The sequence below is a fragment of the Artemia franciscana genome, chromosome 15 (genome assembly GCF_032884065.1).
Source record: "Artemia franciscana chromosome 15, ASM3288406v1, whole genome shotgun sequence".
NCBI classification, from domain to species: domain Eukaryota; kingdom Metazoa; phylum Arthropoda; class Branchiopoda; order Anostraca; family Artemiidae; genus Artemia; species Artemia franciscana.
Genome location: NC_088877.1, coordinates 41,003,750 through 41,022,507, shown reverse-complemented (window position 1 = coordinate 41,022,507; position 18,758 = coordinate 41,003,750). Strand labels below are relative to the sequence as shown.

Below are 18,758 nucleotides of genomic sequence, written 5' to 3'. Positions count from 1 at the left end.
AAAAATTCCAGAATATTGAATAAAAAAAGAAGCAAAAATAGTGAATAATTACCTCCCCTACCTCATCAAAAATACTAAAAGTTCAACATTATCCCTCGTTTTATTCAAATTTTCATAAGGTTATGTGACTTTTACTTGCGTTTACATTGAAGTTACAACCCCAACCCTCGTACCAGGGTCAATCGGAAAAAAACCCATAAGATTGTCACTGATAAGAATTTATTGTGGTTGCTGTCAGAAAGTTTGTTCATCTTGGGGTTTTCGACGTAAGCTAGGGTTTAGGAATATAAGGGATTTGGTGGCATCTCAACATCCCCCTCTCAGCTTCTAGCCAGTTTTTGCTTTCACCCCTTTCTGTAGACACACAAATTATCGCACTAATTATTTCTGCTGACAAATAAATATCACACAGTGGTAATGTGGCACCGCAGCACAATCAAGTAAAAAAAAATAATACTCGCTTGAAGTTGCTTTTACAGAAGGGGGGTTACATTGTAAGATCTTACTTTTAGTAAAAGATTAAAAAATTTCAAAGCATCATGCGCATTTTCTTTTAATATCTCTATCAATTGTTTGCATCCAAAAAAGAGTCAGTAATTTCTCTCTAACTCCAACTATTTTTGAATTTTGAAGCAAGTATGTCAAGTGAACATGCACGTCCACTTCTTTTTTCTAAACTTATTTTAACGGAATAAATGTTAAAAAATCACACATGAAATAGCAGAATCTTGCATATCATTTACCCATTGTAACCACAGAATATAACATTATCAGCTTTAATCGCAAAAGAAATTTGACACTGATACATTTGCACAGCTTAGTTCTAATATTGAGCTCGATATCAGCAAGAAGACCTAGGCTCAAAAAGAGACTAAAAACTAGGCACTGATAGAAATCAATTTTCATTTTAGCAGGCCGATTTCCCATTCCATGAAGAAAAACTAGCCTTCGTCTTTACTTCTGTTTCAGATCAGATATAAAAACTGGCTTATACGGTCAGCTGATTTCCGGTTAACGACGTCGTTTGGTCACTTTCACTTAACGAAAGTTACCGTCTTCAATTACAACTTAGCTTAAATGAGACATTTACATCATATGTCCTCACAGGCCTATCCATCCAAGAGCCTCTAGGGCTCTTTATAAACTAACGAATGAAATAATAGGCAAGAAACCGATTCAAGATGGACCTGTAAGAAATTCTGATGGAGTTCTCATCAACGAGCGATCAGCTATTGATGAAACATGGGTCAACCATTTTGAAAAGCTTTTGAATAGAGTACTGCCTGATGAGCCTTTAGACGTACCCTCTATAGCTTTCTTCAAGCTTGACATCAATACAGAACACCAATTCGTGGCGAATTACTGACAGTCGGAAAGAAATTAAAAAACGGTAAGGCACCAGGAGAAAATCGTATCACGGCGGAGTTGATAAAGGCATCAATAAGTTCATGCATGTCTATATGGCTCTCCTTATTCTGAAAAATTTGGATGACACAAAAAGTACCAACATATTGGAAGCGCAGCACACTCATAAAATTCTTCATAAAAGGTGATAAACACTACCTGGGAATTGGAGAGGCATCACCATCTCGTCCATACTTGGTAAACTTCTTGCACTAATAATCCTCCACAGAATACAGAGTCCACTCGACAAGTACTTGAGAGAAGAGCAACATGTCTTTAGACCAGGTCATTCCTGTATAGATTTGATCTTCACCCTAAGGGTGCTCATTGATGATAGCCGAGAGTGGCAAAGAAAATTGTACATGACATTTGTAAACTTTGAAAAGGCCTTTGACTCGCTGCATCGTAATACTCTATGGAAACTACTAACCTTTTATGGACCCCTGAGAAGTTGGTAGCCTTCATAATGGCTCTATAAGAAGCCTCTGAATGCTGTGTCAAAACAACAGAAGGAAGGACAAGATACTTTCGTGTCCTTTCTGGTGTTAAACAAGGCTGTGTCTTTTCACCTTTCCTGTTTGCCCCAGCCATTGACCATTTGCTCCGTAACACTGACACCAGAAGCATACAACTAAACGTAGAACACCAGATTATTGATTTAGACTTTGCCGACAATATCACGCTCATTGAGTCCTGTAAACAAAGACTACAAGAATTACTAGAAGCTGTACGTGACAGAGGCCGACTTATGCGACTAAGAATCAACGCTGATAAAACAAAAAGTATGTCAGTAACGGATACACCTTTACACCTGAGATGCGATGACAAGCACATTGAGCAGGTTCTAGAATTTAAATACCTTGGAAGCACAGTGATAAACACGGTTTCTATTGAAAACGATATATTATGCCACATCGGGCAGGCTTCCGGTACAGTCAATAGACAGAAACCTGTACGGAGGTTGCAGAGTTTCTCTCTCCGACTCAAACTTCGTCTATTCAATAGCAACGTCATCTCCTTCCTGTCATATGCTTCTCAAACCTGGCATCTGAATAACACACAAGAAAGGCAAATTTTAGTTTTCTAGAATACATGCCTCCAGAGAATAGTAAACATCCTTTGGTCACGAGAAATCTCTAAGGAGCAGGCGAGACGGATGACTGGACAACCCACAGTGACAGATGTCATTGGGACACGTCGGTGGAAATATCTGGGGCACGTTCTTCGTATGGACGAATCCTGGATCCCCAGAAGTGACGTTCCAGAGACAACCTGAAGGAAGAAGAAGAAGAGTCAGGCCACATAATACGTCCAGGCTCACCTATCAGACGGACCTGCAAAACATAAATGCTTCCCTTCAACCAACGTGGGAAGATATCCTTGCTACGGCGCACATGAAGAATGACTGGCGGATGCTTGTGGAAGCCCTGAGGGGTCTCTGGAGGCACAGGAGGATATAAGGTCTAAGGTTTTCCCAAGTTATTGTGAAATAATAACATACTATAGAATGGGCTCATCATAATATTGATCAAGAAGCATGGAAAATAGCCCAGGGTATTTAAATTCAATTTAGGAGATACTTGCAATCAGAAGCTTAAGAGTGAGCTTAGCTTTGACCACCCCAGAATCTAGCATAAAAAGGCAAAATGATTTGCATAAAGTTCTGGATATATTCCAGCGAATATATATAGCCCTGTCTCACATGTATGATTACCCAGACCTCAATTTCTAGCCATAATCACGCAAGACCAATCAGGGCTGCTAATAAAAAGCAAATTATGACTGGTGGAAAATGACTGTACATAGATGTCTAGCTATGCACGCATGTGAATTGGACTTATGGACAACACCGACCAAAGATATGGATATGGCAAGAGAAAAAACAATTTTATTATGTCTTGTGTTAGAACTTAGCTTATAGAAGACATTTGCATACATTATTCAACTTTATATAAACAAAAATCTATTACACCTCAGTTTTACTTACTATTCTAATGGCAATAGGAAGTTGAGTCCAGTTGTCTAATAGATAAGTTCTTGTTTTATTCTGTGAAAGGAAACAATACAGGCGAAAATAAAATTGCATGCATTTTTCTGTCTTGCCTAGAACGTTAAAACATATGATACGGTAATATGTCTATAGGTTATAAAAGTGTGCTTACAAGAACTACAGAAGTATTGAGTTTATCAGCCAATTGATTATTTACAAATATAACTAACCTCATGATTCAACCGTCGTAAATTATATTTTTTAAACGCAGAAAAAAACCAGCTCTTACATAAGTTGAATTTCACGCGGGAAGAATTTTCCATGGGGGAATTCTACGGGGGAACTTTACACGGAGATGGAAGGCAAATTTCCCTGCATAATTTGAAAAAACTAGAACTTAAATAAAAAAAGAACAAGCTTTTTCAACTAAAAGCAAGGAGCGACATTAAAACTTAAACCAAACATAAGTTATTCCGTATACGAGGGGGGCTTCAACCTCTTCAATCCCTCAAAGTTTGAACTTTGTCTCAATTCTTCATGAACGACTCCTGAAACACAGTGGCCGTTTGATTGGAATAAGAATGTTTTTCAAAAGCACTAAAAAAGTTTAGTGTAACCAGCAATGGTTGGAGGAAGAAAGACAACCCCCTTATATAAGGATAATTTCTGTTCATTTTAAGTTTTAATGCTGCTCTTTATTTCCAGTTGAAAAAAGCTACTACTGTTAATGCCAGCTTTTCAAACCTAATTCTGACCTTTTCACTTTCCTGCTTCTATAATGTAATTTTGACGTCAAAACCAAGGGCAAACACAAAGTATTCATAAATCTTAGCTTTTTGTTGACAGGAGTGGCCATGCTGTGGCTGGGGCATCAGTCTCAATGCTTCTTATTTAAAGCTTCAAACCTAGAAACTCCTCAAAACCGTAAATTCACATGAATTATCGGGCATTTATTAGTCAAATTATCAAACTAAATGCGTTTTTTATTCTCCCCCCTCAAACTTTTTACTACCCCCTCCCCAAAACCAAAAAAAAAATCTTGCGCATGTATCTGAATTGGAAACAAGTCGTAATCGAGAAAAATTTCTCCCTTTTAAACTTGTTTCTGAAAGAATGTGTCAGATGCGCAATTTAATTTTTGGCAAGTACCCCTAAGGGTATTTACTCCCTAAGGAGTTTGTTTAAAACATCTATGAGTCACAGTTACACAGATGTGATCTTTCACATGTGAGTTTGCTCTCTTTTCTTTTTCTTCTCTATGTATATGCACACGTAGGGCTTTTGTACTTTCTTTTGTATGTTTTAGCTGTTTAGTCTAGTTTTTCATTTGATAAAAACTTTCAGATATGAGGCCATCATTCGAGTTTTTTATCCAGTTTATATCCACCGTCAAAGGTAAAAGCTTATAACCATTATTCACACATTTCTATATCTTCATTTTGTTTGCTTAAGACTATATGGTATTTACTGATATAACTAACGCAGTAATTGTTTAATTGTATTGCGTATGTTTGTTTTTGTATTAATTATACTATTACGTATAAACTGATACAACTTACGGGTAGTTGATGCGCCAATTTCCTCATTTTTGCTAAATCATCCTGGAAACGGGACAGAATAGTTGGTGGAGGAACCTCTTGTCCTTTATACGTGTACTCCCATAGAAGAGTTCTAGCTTCCAGTACCCAATCATAAGCTATAAGCAAGGCAGCCTAGAAAATGTATAGATAGTGTGAATTAACAAACAAAGTAAAAAACAAACCAAGCAACATAACAAGAAACTTCAATAAATAATTTTGGTGCACTGAACAAATTTCTGCAAAAAATATCTGATGAAACGGGGCCATACACACGGGGAGGGATGTCTTAACCAATTAGACTCTTAGCAAGGCCGTAACCGGGGGGGGGTAGGGGGTTCAACCTCCCCCCAAATGCTTCTCTGACTCGTAAAAAGTATAAAAATATAAATAAAAAAATTTATGCGTTTTTTGTTTTTTTTGTGTAAAACCCCTAGAAAAAAAATCCTTGTGTAAAACACCCCCCCCCCCCCAAAAAAAAATCATCGATACAGCCCTCAGAGTCTCTCAGTTTTCGTACATCAGACAAAAAATATAAATCCATAGGCACAAGAGTTGAGGCAATAAAAGAGGGTGGGGTTTAAAATACAAAATATAAAAAAGACACGTTAATTTACGCTAAAGGCTAAAGTTGGACTCTTTCTCACAACTCTAATTTTTAAAACACAAAAAACTTTAGCATAAAGAGCGGGTAGTTGAGGAGGGGACATCCGCTTTCATATACGGAATATTTTCTGTTCGTTTTAAGTTTTAATGTCGCTCCTTACTTGCAGTTAAAAAAAAACTTGTTTTTTATTTAATTTCAGAATGTTTTTGAATTAATTTGAATTAAGGTTTTGAATTTGGCCCAATTACATGAATGATTAAAACGAAATTTGCACATTAATTTTATTTTTTTAAAACTAATAATAACCTTATAATAGCCCAAGTTTGATTTTTTTTTCAGTTGTTTAAGAATGAATCCTGATTCGCAAAGGCTCTCTAATTATAATAATAGCCTGTTTTAGAAGCTAAAAAAGAAACTTTGGGGAAAGAACGAGCTACTGAGAGGAAAACCATCTCATATACGTTATATGTTCTGTTCGTTTTAAGTTTTAATGTTGCTTCTTACTTTCAGTTAAAAAACTTGTTTTTTATTTAATTAATGAGCGTTTTTTATACGATGTCGGGAATCAGCTCCCCCTTCATAGAAAATTCTCTTCCCCCACGAGAAATTTCTCCATGGAAAGATTCATCCACAGAACTTAAATTGGCGATTTTTGCGGAACTAATTTTGTAAGGCATAGAAACAAAACGACCAAAGAGGTCGAAACTATTTTTATGAAAATGAGAGTCACAAGCTAAGCAATTCTCAAATGACTGAAATGAATGAAAGAAAAGATCTTTAAAAGATGTAGGCTACCTAAAAATTTATTTTCGTTTTCAGTCTTAATTTTATTAAATAAAAAAAAAATTTTTTTAAACTGCAAGTAAGGAGCGACATTAAAACTTAAAACGAACAGGAATTATTCCGTAAATGAAAGGAGTTGTCCCCTCCTCAACGCCAAGTAGAACTGTGACAAATAGTCAAACTTTAGCGCAAAGAGCGAGGCGTTGAGGACGGGAAAACCCCTTTCATATACAGATTACTTTTTGTTCGTTTTAAGTTTCAATGTCGCTCCTTACTTGCAGTTAAAAGAACTTGTTTTTTTTTATTTAATTTCTGAACGTCTTTAAATTAATGCATGTTTTAATTTTGGCTCACCGCACATAAATAATTAAACCGAAATTTGCATATGAATTTTTTTTTTTTTGGCTAAATGGCTTTCTCGTATATTTGTTCTGACGATTTTGAAAAAAATCGTTGTCGTTAAAATTGTTTTTTTTTTATTTGATTTCTGAACTTTTTGAATTAATGCATAATTTGATTTTGACTCACCACACAAAACAAAATTTGTATATACATTTTTTTTGGCTAAATGGCTTTAACCATTTAGTTTTATGTTTGGCAAAATGGCTAAAGCCATTTCGCCAAACATAGTTTTAATCGACAAATTTTGATAAAAAAAGGGATGGAGGGAGAGGCCTAGTTGCCCTCCTATTTTTGGTTAGTTAAAAATGCAACTAGATTTTTTTGTTTTTTTACGAACGTTTTTATTAGTAATAAATATACGTAACTTACGAATTAACTTGCGTAACGAATTTCTATATTTGTATAATTTTATCATGTATATGAGGGGGTACGCCCCCTCTTCAATACCTCACTCTTTACACTAAAGCTTGAAATTTGTCCCAATTCTTTAAGAATGACCCATGAGTCACAAAGACCGTAGAATAAATAGTTGAAATTACTAAAAATGCTTTAGCGTAAAGAGCAAGGTATTGTGGAGGAGACAAACCCCCTTAAATACGTAATATTTTCTTTTCGTTTTAAGTTCTAATGCTGCTCCTTACTTCCAGTTGAAAACCTTTTTTTATTTATTTTCACAGTGTTTTTTTTAAATAATGCTAGAAAATCCTGCGCCCCCTTCATGGAAATTCTCTTCCCTCATGATAAATTCATCCATGGAAAGATCCTCCCACGTAACCCACTCCCCTCGACCCACCCCTACCCCACGCGAAAAAGTCCCCCTAAAAACGTCTGTACACTCCGCAATAACAATTACTATATGTAAATAATGGTCAAAATTTGTAACTTGCAGCCCCTCCACCGGGGACTGTTGAGGATTAAGTCGTCCCCATAGACATAGATATTAAGCTTTTTGACTATGCTGAACAAAATGGCTATCTCAAAATTTTGATCCGGTGACATTGGGAAAAAACGAGCGTGGAAGGGGGACTAGGTACCCTCCAATTTTTTTGGTCATTTAAAAAGGGAACTAGAACTTTTAATTTCCTTTCGAATGAGCCCTCTCGCTAAATTCTAGGGCCACTGGGTCAATATGATCACCCATGGAAAAAAAAACAACAACAAAAAACAAACAAATAAACACGCATCCGCGATCTTTCTCCTGGCAAAAAATACAAAATTCCACATTTGTGCAGTTAGGAGCTTGAAACTCCTACAGTAGGGTTCTCTAATACGCTGAATCTGATGGTGTGATCTTCATTAAGTGATTCATTGGTGTGATTCTATGACTTTTAGGGGATGTATCCCCTTTTTTCTGAAATAAGAAAAATTTTCTCAGGCAAATTTTCTAAACTTGATGATACTTATATATTTAAAATCAGCATAAAAATTCAAATCTTTTGATGTATCAATTGGTATCAAAATTCCATTTTTTACAGTTTCGGTTACTATTGAGCCGGGTCGCTCCTTACTTACAGTTCGTTACCATGAATTGTTCGATTAGAGGCTGAAAACCGGAAAGAAAAAAAATTGAAGGAGAACAAAAGCTATGGTAAAGTTTAAATAAGCCTCACCGGCTATATCTTCCTCTATTGGACGAAATTTTAGCGTAGGAGATTCAAATACACTGCACAGCATTGGCAACCAGAAACGAGCATGTAGTCGAAAGTGTATAAAAAAAAGTAATCCCAAGCCATTTCAACTTTGAGACACACTCGAGTAGCACTGTACCCACATGTAAAGGAGGAGCAGGGTTAGAAATATAAAACACAGAAACTTGCATTTTGAATCATTTATAGAAAGTCCAATCATACTCAAATTCACTGAATCAGATCAGAAGATTTCGGGCCTGACCAAGTATGACTAACTAGCATTACGTCATCAGCGCAAGGAATGTGACTAACAACAGCATTTTCTAGAAACATAGTAGGAGACAGCATTCGCAAACATTCCACAAGGCCAGTATTAAAAATATATGGAGACAGCACACCACTTTATCTGACTCCCTTCTTTGCTGAGACAGGCTAAGACATTCATTTTAACCGAACAAACGAATTGAAAAATCAATATTGAAGGAATTCTACGACGGAAGACTTGACTTCTGCTCTAAGTAAGCAATGAAGCGCTTGCAAATGTACAACGTTGTCAAAAACACTCGAAATATCAACCGAGCAAAAATAAAGCGGCCTTTTTTGCATTTATGCCGAGACTAGCACCTGACCAAGTATATGATAGGCTTGAGAACAACCATAACCTACTCTGAATCCAACTTGGTAATCAGAAAAATCAGAATAAGTAAAAATTTCAGGCAATACAGCATACTCGAACAGCTTGCTCATGAAACACGACACTGTAATTGGTCGATGACTGGAACACTGATCTACGTCCTTTCCCTTTTTCGAAACAGATGTTACGATTCCCGAAAGATAACTACTCGGAACTAACGACTGGTCTAGACACATCTGGAATAGGAGCTGAATGTGTGTTAACAATAATCGATACATAATAGCGAACTCACACTACTAAGCACTTTTTGATTAAAAACATGAGTGGACACCTTAAGCTGACTAGTTGCAGCGGCGGCTAGAGAGACGGCTGAAGCATTATCACGGGTATGAGCTGCCTATCTTTTCTTGACAGGATTTCATCTCATACTTACGATACCATCATGACCATCCAGGGTCTCTTTGCGCCAAGGTCAGTAAGTGTTTTTTTTTAGAATAACTGCACAGGATGGTTTCGATGAGACAGAACACTCTTGCATTAATGATGGAGGCCGACCAATTGTTCCAGGCACCAGAGTTCTTGCACACTCAGACAAAGAGCGTAAGTCAATCAAACAGGAGTTTAAACGGCAACTCAACGCACAAAAAGCATCGGCAGGAATGAGTGGTATTCACTAGGGTGGCGGCTAACAAAGATTGGCCGACCAACAGCATCAGCATCGAACTTTGTGATAATTCGATAATACCAGAGAGACCATTAGTAAACACATTTGCACCCACTCTCTTAGGCTGAATTTCTCCAGGATGGCAAAACTGGAAGATTTGCCTCCTCGCTTCAGAAACCTGGGCGAGCGTAAAAACTAAGACATAGGTTTCTTCATAATATCTGGAGAAAAGCCTTTTTCGATACTATTTTGGACAAAATTCAAAACAGGAATACAAATGAGCAGCCCAGCGGTCCTGGTGTCCTCCCTGGCGTCCAGTAGCTTCGTCATTGTAGTAAGCCAAGAGTCTAGGTCATTCGCACGAAGTATGAATCTTCGTACATACTTCTTGAAGCCATCGATTGGGTCTAGATCAGCTTTGATGAGAGCGAGCCACATTTTTTTCTGTCTCCCATATCGTTTTTTTCCACCCCAGAAGAGGTGTACATCTGAGGGCTTTATTGACGAAGGTGTGGTGTTGGCGGCGAAGTATATGGCCGAGCCATCGGAGTCTTCTTTGTTTAATTATAATGGCCAAATCAAACAGCTGATGGCAGATTTTGAAGAGTTCATCATTGCTGATTCGATCACGGAGTTTAATGCCAATGATTCTCCCTAGACATGGATGGTCAAATATGTCGAGAGCTTGAATCTCGGATGCTTTCAGAGCCTACGTCTCACAGGCGTATAGTAGGACAGGCGTATAGAAGGATTGATAGGGAAAACAAAAACAATATCAGCTAAATAGTGCAAAGGATGGAAAAAAGAAGAAGATGGAACAAGAAGAAGAGAAGAAAGAGAATACATTGAAAAAAAGGCTAGATTAAGAAAAAGAGAAACTAAACAAAGAAGAGATTAAGAAGCATTTTCGAGCAATCAAAATAAGCCCATCATTAAAAAAAAAAAAATACTTACTGAAGCAGACGCTACAACAAGTTTTACTTTGTGGGAGAACTTACCGTTGTAAGTAAAAGAACACATGTCCTCTGTTTACATGATTTATTGCCAACACGTGAAACAAAAAATTAAACTAAAAGGGAGCACCGGATTATGCAAAGCATGCAAGGAAGAACCAAATTTTCTTACTGTTTTAAAAAGTAGAGTTAAGAGAAAGAGTCAAACTTTAGCGTAAAGAGCGGGGCGATGAGGAGGAAAAGCTCCTTTCATATACTGAGTAATTTCTGTTCGTTTTAAGTTTTAATGTTGCTCCTTACTTTCATTTAAAAAAACTTGTTTTTTTTCTATTTAATAACATTCAGGACAATCATGGTTGCAAAAGTAGCTGCAATCATGGTTGTCCAAGAGATTTCCACTTAATACTCTAAGCAGTTCATGAGATATTTCCAATATACCCAATTGGAAACACGCATGCATGCAATATAGTCTAATGAATTTAGTTCACCCCTCCCCCACCTTAAAATCCTCAGAAAGTTTCATTTAAGGCCATCAAGATCAGTAGTAAGAGCAATAGTAGTAGCAATAGTATTTATACAGTGCCTTTTGGTCAGCTCAACCCCCCCCCCCAGCAAATTAAATTTTTAATTAAATACTTAAATCTGTAATATTGAACCAAAAAAAAAAGAGCAGCAAGATTTGAACCAATGACCTAACGACTTGCCATCTCACACTCATACCGCTTTGGAGCTTTGCTCCCATACAGATAATTAGGAGTTTTCTCACTGCTTACTGTAGAACGTATGCTTAGGGATACACAGTTTTCCCAAAGACAATTAAAAACGGGAAAAAGCCTACTGTCGTTTCTTAGTTGGAATGGTAAGAGACAAACCTCAGAGAATCTGGCAGCTAAGTTTAGAAAATATGGCACCATACCCAGAAAAACAACTTTTTAAAGGATGCTTGTATTATATTCTGGTAGCCTGCTAGCCCCATTTGCAGAGGGTGGAATTTATAAAAAGGACATAAATATGAGAAATAACTTTTAAAAGAGCCATTAATCATATCTGTATGATGTTCTCATAGCCTGCTAGCTCTGGTAGACAAAAAGGAGATATATCGGTGCTACAGATGCATAAAAAAGTGATTTTCCTTGTTTTTTTTTAAGGAGAGGGACTGTAATTCTGATGTATTAGTTTTTTTGAAAACGTAAATCCCTTTGGTATATTCTTTATTTCGACCTGACGCCATTTAAAAGGGTTTTAGGCTTTTTTCACTTACATTTCAATTCGAAATCACTTAAATTTCCATTAAATTTCACCATACACTTTGCATTATATTCTGGTAGTCCGATAAACTGACCTCTTGAGATCTGACACAAAGCTAATTTCAATGCTCTATGGCACTTGCAGATGGTGAAATTAAAAAAAAAAACCTTAGATATGAGAAATAGCTTTAAATGAGCCATTAAGCATATCCATATGATGTTCTGATGCTCCATCAGCACTGGTAGAAAAAAAGGAGACATAAACTCTACCAATGCGAAACAGTGATTTTCCTTTTTTTCTGGGAGATGGACTGCATTTTTCCTGAGTTAGGTTTTTTGACCATGCTGATTCCAATAATGAATATTTTTTCCGACCTGAATTTTCAAGCTTTTTTCGAAATCACTATAATTTTAGCAATACTTCTAAATTCGACAAAAACCATTTCTAAAAAAACTTTAATTTCATAGAGTAAATAGTGTTTTTAATCGGCTAGCTTTTAATGTACAAAAACTCTTATACTGTTCTGCGTTTCCAGTAAAGCACTTATTCTTTACAATCACACAAAGTGGGGAAACATCATCAGCCGATTTATTTGAACTAGATTCATGGATATATGTTTGATGGGCTACGAAGCAATAATTTTTCTTCCTTTTAACTTTTAACTCTGCTCTTGCTTTCTTCATAAAAACTTCTTTTTATTTTTTTTTTTAACCGGTGCACTTCGTATAGAATGACTTGTCAGAGAAACTTCAAAAAAGGCTCATTCAACTGAAAATTAAAAGGCCTAGTTCCCTTTTTAACAATCGAAAGTGCTTGGGGAGCGAATAGACCCCCCAAGTCCATCATTAACCCAAACACATCCAGTCAAATTTTGAGATAGCCATTTTGTTCAGTGTTGTAGAAAAGTCAGGAAATTATTTCCTTGAAAATGACAACCCCCACAGCTCTCAGGGCAAAGGTCGTAAGTTATGCCTGGGGGCATATCAGGTTTTGTAGAAAGGGTGGTCATAAACTTCAGAGAGGGCTCATTGGATCTATTTTAAGATGAAAAAAAACTTAAAAAGAAAAATCAAAAGCTTAGTAGACAATGGGTCTTCACATATATTTTTGAAAAATGTAACTACTAGAAATGTAAGCATGAAGAATATATCTGGATGAAGACCCGAAAAATGCAAATTTACAATTGTTATAAATGATAATTCGTTGGGAAAAAAAGAAGTTTTTATCCAACAACCTGAAAAATCAACAAATCAACAACCTGGACCATCATGTGAGACTAGACCAATACAGGCTTTTTGCGGGATCACTGCACAAATTAGTTATTCATATATAGCAGAAGTAGATTGAGCAAGCCGCTAGGGCTGCACTGCGGAAGCACTGCACAAATAAGAACACGTGCAATGCAACTACAATGCACAATAGAGACTAGCAATCAAAGTCAACTCAAACAGAAAGGACGCAAGAACAACATCCAAGCATGGCATAACAAAAAAAAAATATGAAATCATAGTAATTAATACTCATTAAAAAGAATATTCATAATGATATATTTCACAGTCTTTCCTCTTTTATGATCCTTTGTCCAATAAAAAATAATTTCTGATAATAGCTATCATGATTTTAAAACGAAAACTATTCCATAATTCTCAATTTAAATGGCCTTTAAGAATCTAGAACGAATTCCAATAAATGACCATACAGAAAAACGTCATTATAATTACTCGTCTTTACTACGCCATCAATTACTTTTCATTACTACGTCATCATGCCCATAAAAAAAATGTTAAAACCAGCACAAAGACAAACGAAAACATTTACTGTAACGATGTCAGTATCGACAGCAGCAGCAATAAAACAGTATAACACAGCAGCAATAAAACTGCAAATAGTGGAATATATAACCTTGACCGAAAAAGTATTAAATAGGACGAAATATGTTAAACCATTGTATTTTGAATAACGAAGATAAAAGGAAAAATACACTCACAAAAGTAGTATCAGTAAAAGCTAAAGCTAAATTATTTCTCTTACATTCTACGGAACTTCTTCAATTCATCAACAACTAAATGGATCTGAGTTTAGACACGCAATATACTTAAAAAATCTCTATCAGCTGTACTATTAGTCTAGGCTCCATGGGTGCCAATTAGGGAGAAAGGGGATAAGTTGCCCCTTACATTTGAAAATACCTTTTTGCTGTTTCCATAAACAAAAAAAATTCTCTCCCGGATTTCTAAAAACAGGTTTTTTGGGCATATTTATTAAAATAAAACCTTTGCCCCCTCCTCCCACAACATTTTCCTATATTAGGGGCTACTCCTAGGTCCACACTCAAGAAAATGACTGCAGTAGTCAATATTCGGGAGGTTAACGTTAAAGGGGTAACCTCTGTTACTGTTAATACTTACAGAACATTGTCTCTCCAATCTGCATGAATATTGCATTAGAAAAAGTTTCCAAAATGGCATCTAGGTTCACGCAGGAAGAATATACCCTTGTCACAGTAATTTGGTTGCTAAATTAAGCAATTTTTTGTTTCTATATAAAGCAACTTAACCTAGTTGAAAAAAATAAAACTTGCTTGACAAAGCAAGTACAATTGCAAGATTTGGTAAATAAATTAGTGCAAAAAAATATTCCCCTGGCATGAACATCTTTCTGACTCTAAAATTACAGTTACCGCTAAGATTCCCTTTACTGTACATTTGTCTGCAATGTAAAGCACATAAAGGGTGCGGGTAAATTTACGGGATCTCTTGGTTTGGTTATATAAAAGTAATCTCTTTTAATGTCTTCCTTTGCCTCCAAAACTTCATTAAAAGCTATATTTGCACAAAACAGGCGAGAGGGTTCCCCTAAGGTGGTCCAGAAAAGTCCTAATTCCAGAAAATCACCACCTGAAAACGTCCTACTTCCGTATGTTACCCCTTCTTGTAAGAAAGATAATCCAATACACTATCCCATTCCCCAATAATGTCAGACCAGTTATACCTGTATAGGAATCGTTACAAAAATTACTTCTTTGTATATTAAAGACGCAAACAAAGTCCCAGGGAACTTCACCCCCTACCCCCACCCTCCAAAAGAAAACAGTAAAAAGACAACAATAACAAAAGTGGAGATTTCCATAATAATATCTGATATTTTCCCTACAATTTCTCAGATTTACTTTTTTTTTTAATTTGTACATACACCCCCCATTTGAGGCAATGGACCATTATGGTCAAGAACAAAATCAGAGCAACATGCCCATTTTCGTAACCTTGTTTCCTTTTCCTACAAATTTCCATTCCTGCAAAGTGGAAATCAAAATAAACAGAACGGAACAAATAATGAAAAAAGATAAGCCAAAACAGGGAAAAACTAACCAGAACAATATTATCGCCAGATGACTGTGGAACCGCCAAAAGAAATTCAAGATGTTTGCTGGCCTTTCCAATCAGCTTATAACAAACTTCCTCCCTAGCTTTACATGCAGCAAGCCTCCTTGATCTGTAGGCAGCTAGCATAGCGTTTTGAAGTGAGAGGAGGTTTGACGTTCCAGGACCAGCCTCTATCCGCGGGTGCAGCAAGGTTACCTTGTCGTTCTCTCCCAGGAGCCAATGATTTGCAGCTAAAAGAATAGAGCCCCACCAGCTGCAAACACTGTCATACTCTAGAAAGATACGGAAAAATGATGTCAAAACTGTGGTAGGTCATAAGCAAAAAATAATTATAATAAGAACTGATTTTCGTTTCTTTTTGTTACGTCAAGTAATTTTTGATGAATTTTTATCCCAACTAGCCTGCTTTTCGGCATTTTCTCTATGCAAGTTCTTTTGAGGAGAGTATTATATTTCGTTTCTTTATTGCTTTTGTTAGCTTAAAACTAAGCTTTTTAAAAGTTTTACTTTCTCTTTTCCTCTATAGAGTTTTATTCTATATTGTTTATCATAAAATCATAAAATATAAAAAATCCCTTAAAGGGAATTCAAAAAATTAAATATTATTTATTTATCTTTCCACGAGATTTATTGAAAGCAATGCTCATTTCTTTTCTTTATTTTTTTTATAAAACGGCGATGAAATCTAATAAACTTAATAAACTAATTATGCCGAGAACCTACAAAAATTACACAAATTCATTTGCCGCTAGGGCAAAATTCTTCTCCCAGTGCATACTACTTTTCAATAGACCCCACATTTAAGGAGAAATTTGTAGGTAAAGTATTTAATAGGCAATATATCAGCAGTTCCCCTGAAGAATGAGTTTTACAGGGATTAACAAATACCTTCGGACACTGAATTACTGCTGATATTGATGAATATCTATTAAAATTGCCAATTGTAACCATCTTAAATTAAAAAAAAAAGGTGACTGATACCTTTCTTCCCTAAAACAATCTCAACAATTATTGTCTTTGAAATCAGCATCCGGAGAAAATGTTACAAATTTGGCTACAACTCTGCATGGTCAAAGTTAGTGGACTGCATAGAGGTATTGGGAGCTGTTTTCACGTTGGCAGATATTCGACTATCTTTCAAAGACATACCATCAGGAAACTAAACAGATACGTCGCGTCAGGCCAGGTTGACTCGACCTTATAAAATGTAAACACATTAAAAACTACCTACTCTGGATTGAGTGCAGTGCAAGTACCCTGCATACCCGGCACTCCAGACGACTTTACCCAAGCACAACTCACCTCCAAAAAACCAAATCATGGAAAAAATCATCAATGTATAACAAAATTTTTTATTTTTCGAACATACAATTTGGCAACGCTGTTTTCTTGTCTTATCTAAGTGTAATCCAAAAATCTTCAAAAATCAGAGGAAATAAGTATCAATCTGCTTACCTTCTTTGCTAATAAGTGACCCTATAGAGTGGTATATTACCCTAACTCGCATTTTTAAGGTCAATCTTGTTATTTAAGGACTATTTTGTTTGACCTTGTTTTAATTAGCCCACGTGTACGCTTGGTTTCAAAATTAGCGCGCGCGCACTGTTATCACTATTAGAACGATAGAGTTATGGAGAAAAATAAAGGATCGTCTAACACAGTTGCCCAAAAAAGACCAAGACATTCGCCCAAAAAAGGTGTTGATGAGTGCAAAGGTTGTGACTCCAAATTGCAAGAAGATGATTTTGCATTGCTTTGCGACTCATGCGAATCCTGGGTATGCATCATATGCTTGGAAATGACAGAGCCGAAATACAACTTATTCACAAAAATGACTCGGAGGCTCGGGTCACTTTGGTTCTGCCCCGTATGTAAACAAAAGAAAAACACGATCAACCAAGGGCTGACATCTGCAGAAATTAAAGATATTTTGAGGGGTGAAATTCAAACGTCATTTAAGGCGATGGAGGATAAGTTTTGCGCTTTATTAGAGCCTATCCAACGGAAAGTAGCTGAAATCGAGAATGACCTGAAAAATAAGTGCACACTTTCCGACGTCCAGTATTTTACCGAGAACCTAATAGGAGTGAAGTGTCAGAGCTTGGAAAAAAGCCTAACTGAAAAATTTGTGAAAAAGGACGAGGAAATCAGTGTCAGTATCTCGAACCTAAGTTCATTTTATGTGTCAGATATTGTGGAAAAACAAAAAAACCTGATCGTGTTTGGTTTAGCTGAAGACGCTACTCTGTCATCTCGTAAAAAACAAAACGAGACCGATTGCAAATTTTTCAACGACAAGCTACTTGTACTTTGCCCTGCGAAATGTAGCTACTCAGTTAGACTTGGTAAACATACGCCTGGTAAGATCAGGCCTATTAAGTTGATGTTTAAGACACCGGTAGAACGTGATACAGCTTGTTTCTTTCTGATGTCCGAGACTGCTAGTATCAAAGCTACATACCCCTTGTTCAAAGTCTCTCATGATCGTACTACGATTGAACTGTTGGAAAAAAAGAACTACGATGCCCTGAAACAGGAGCTGAAATCAAAATTGGACGCTGGCGAAACTAACTGGAAAATAAAACGTAGCAAAAACGGACTAACCCTCGTGAATAATAACTCTTTTCGTGAAACCCCAAATAGCTACGCGAGCATCGAAGACTGACTCCCTAAAAAAGTTGAAGTGTCTGAGTGATAAATTTTTGGTAACATATACAAATGCAGACTGCCTGTCATCTAAATGGGAAGAGTTTAGTGAGCTAATAAAGCAACGTAAACCGCATTTAGTTGTTGTTACCGAAGTTTTACCAAAACATTTCAGTGACCCGTCTATTTATTTTCAGCCGCTACCACATTATAATTTAGTATCTAATAATTCAGCTAAAAGAGGGATTTGTATTTATATTCATTGTTCCATTAAGTTTTCTGTGGTTGTTGATTCGTTAGTAGACTCAGTGTCGGAGTGTCTTTTGGTTGATGCCTTATCATAGTACTTACATGTGTATTGCAGCTTTTTATCGTAGTCCTACTGTGAATTTATCGAGTCCAGTTAATAATGCCAACAGTCTAGCGTGTATTTCTCGCCTTGTTGGTCGTAGTTCAAAGTTCCTTATTCTAGGTGACTTCAATTTACCTTTGAAAGATTGGAGTGCGCATAGTACGAGTTTGTCCACTTCATCGTATGAGCAGCAATTTTTAGATAGATTGGATGATCTGTACTTATACCAACATATTGCTAGGCCAACTCGAGCCAGGAATGATGCTATTCCATCGATTTTAGATCTGGTTATTACCAAGTCAATCGATGATATTTTGAGTGTAGATTTCCGTCCGCCTTTGGGTAAAAGTGACCATGTTGTGTTAGATATTTACATGAATATTGATGCTCAACAGAGAGGTTTTGAGTTTTATCGGCATGATTATGCTAAAGCCGATTATAATCAGTGCGACAATTTATTTCGTCTATTAATATCATGTATGAACTA

The 18,758-nt window shown here is 36.4% G+C and overlaps 1 protein-coding gene across 3 annotated transcripts in view; it reads right to left on the bottom strand.

Annotated features, from left to right (window-relative positions):
- Positions 1-18,758, bottom strand: part of LOC136036486 (sterol regulatory element-binding protein 1-like) — an 88,548-nt gene that overhangs the window by 5,253 nt on the left and 64,537 nt on the right. For all 3 annotated transcript variants that reach the window (XM_065718749.1, XM_065718751.1, XM_065718750.1), the window contains exons 12-13: positions 15,259-15,545; positions 4,954-5,106 (exon numbers count right to left, since the gene is read on the bottom strand). In XM_065718749.1, coding sequence (XP_065574821.1) covers positions 4,954-5,106; positions 15,259-15,545 — 440 coding nt within the window. The remainder of the gene's footprint in view (positions 1-4,953; positions 5,107-15,258; positions 15,546-18,758) is intronic.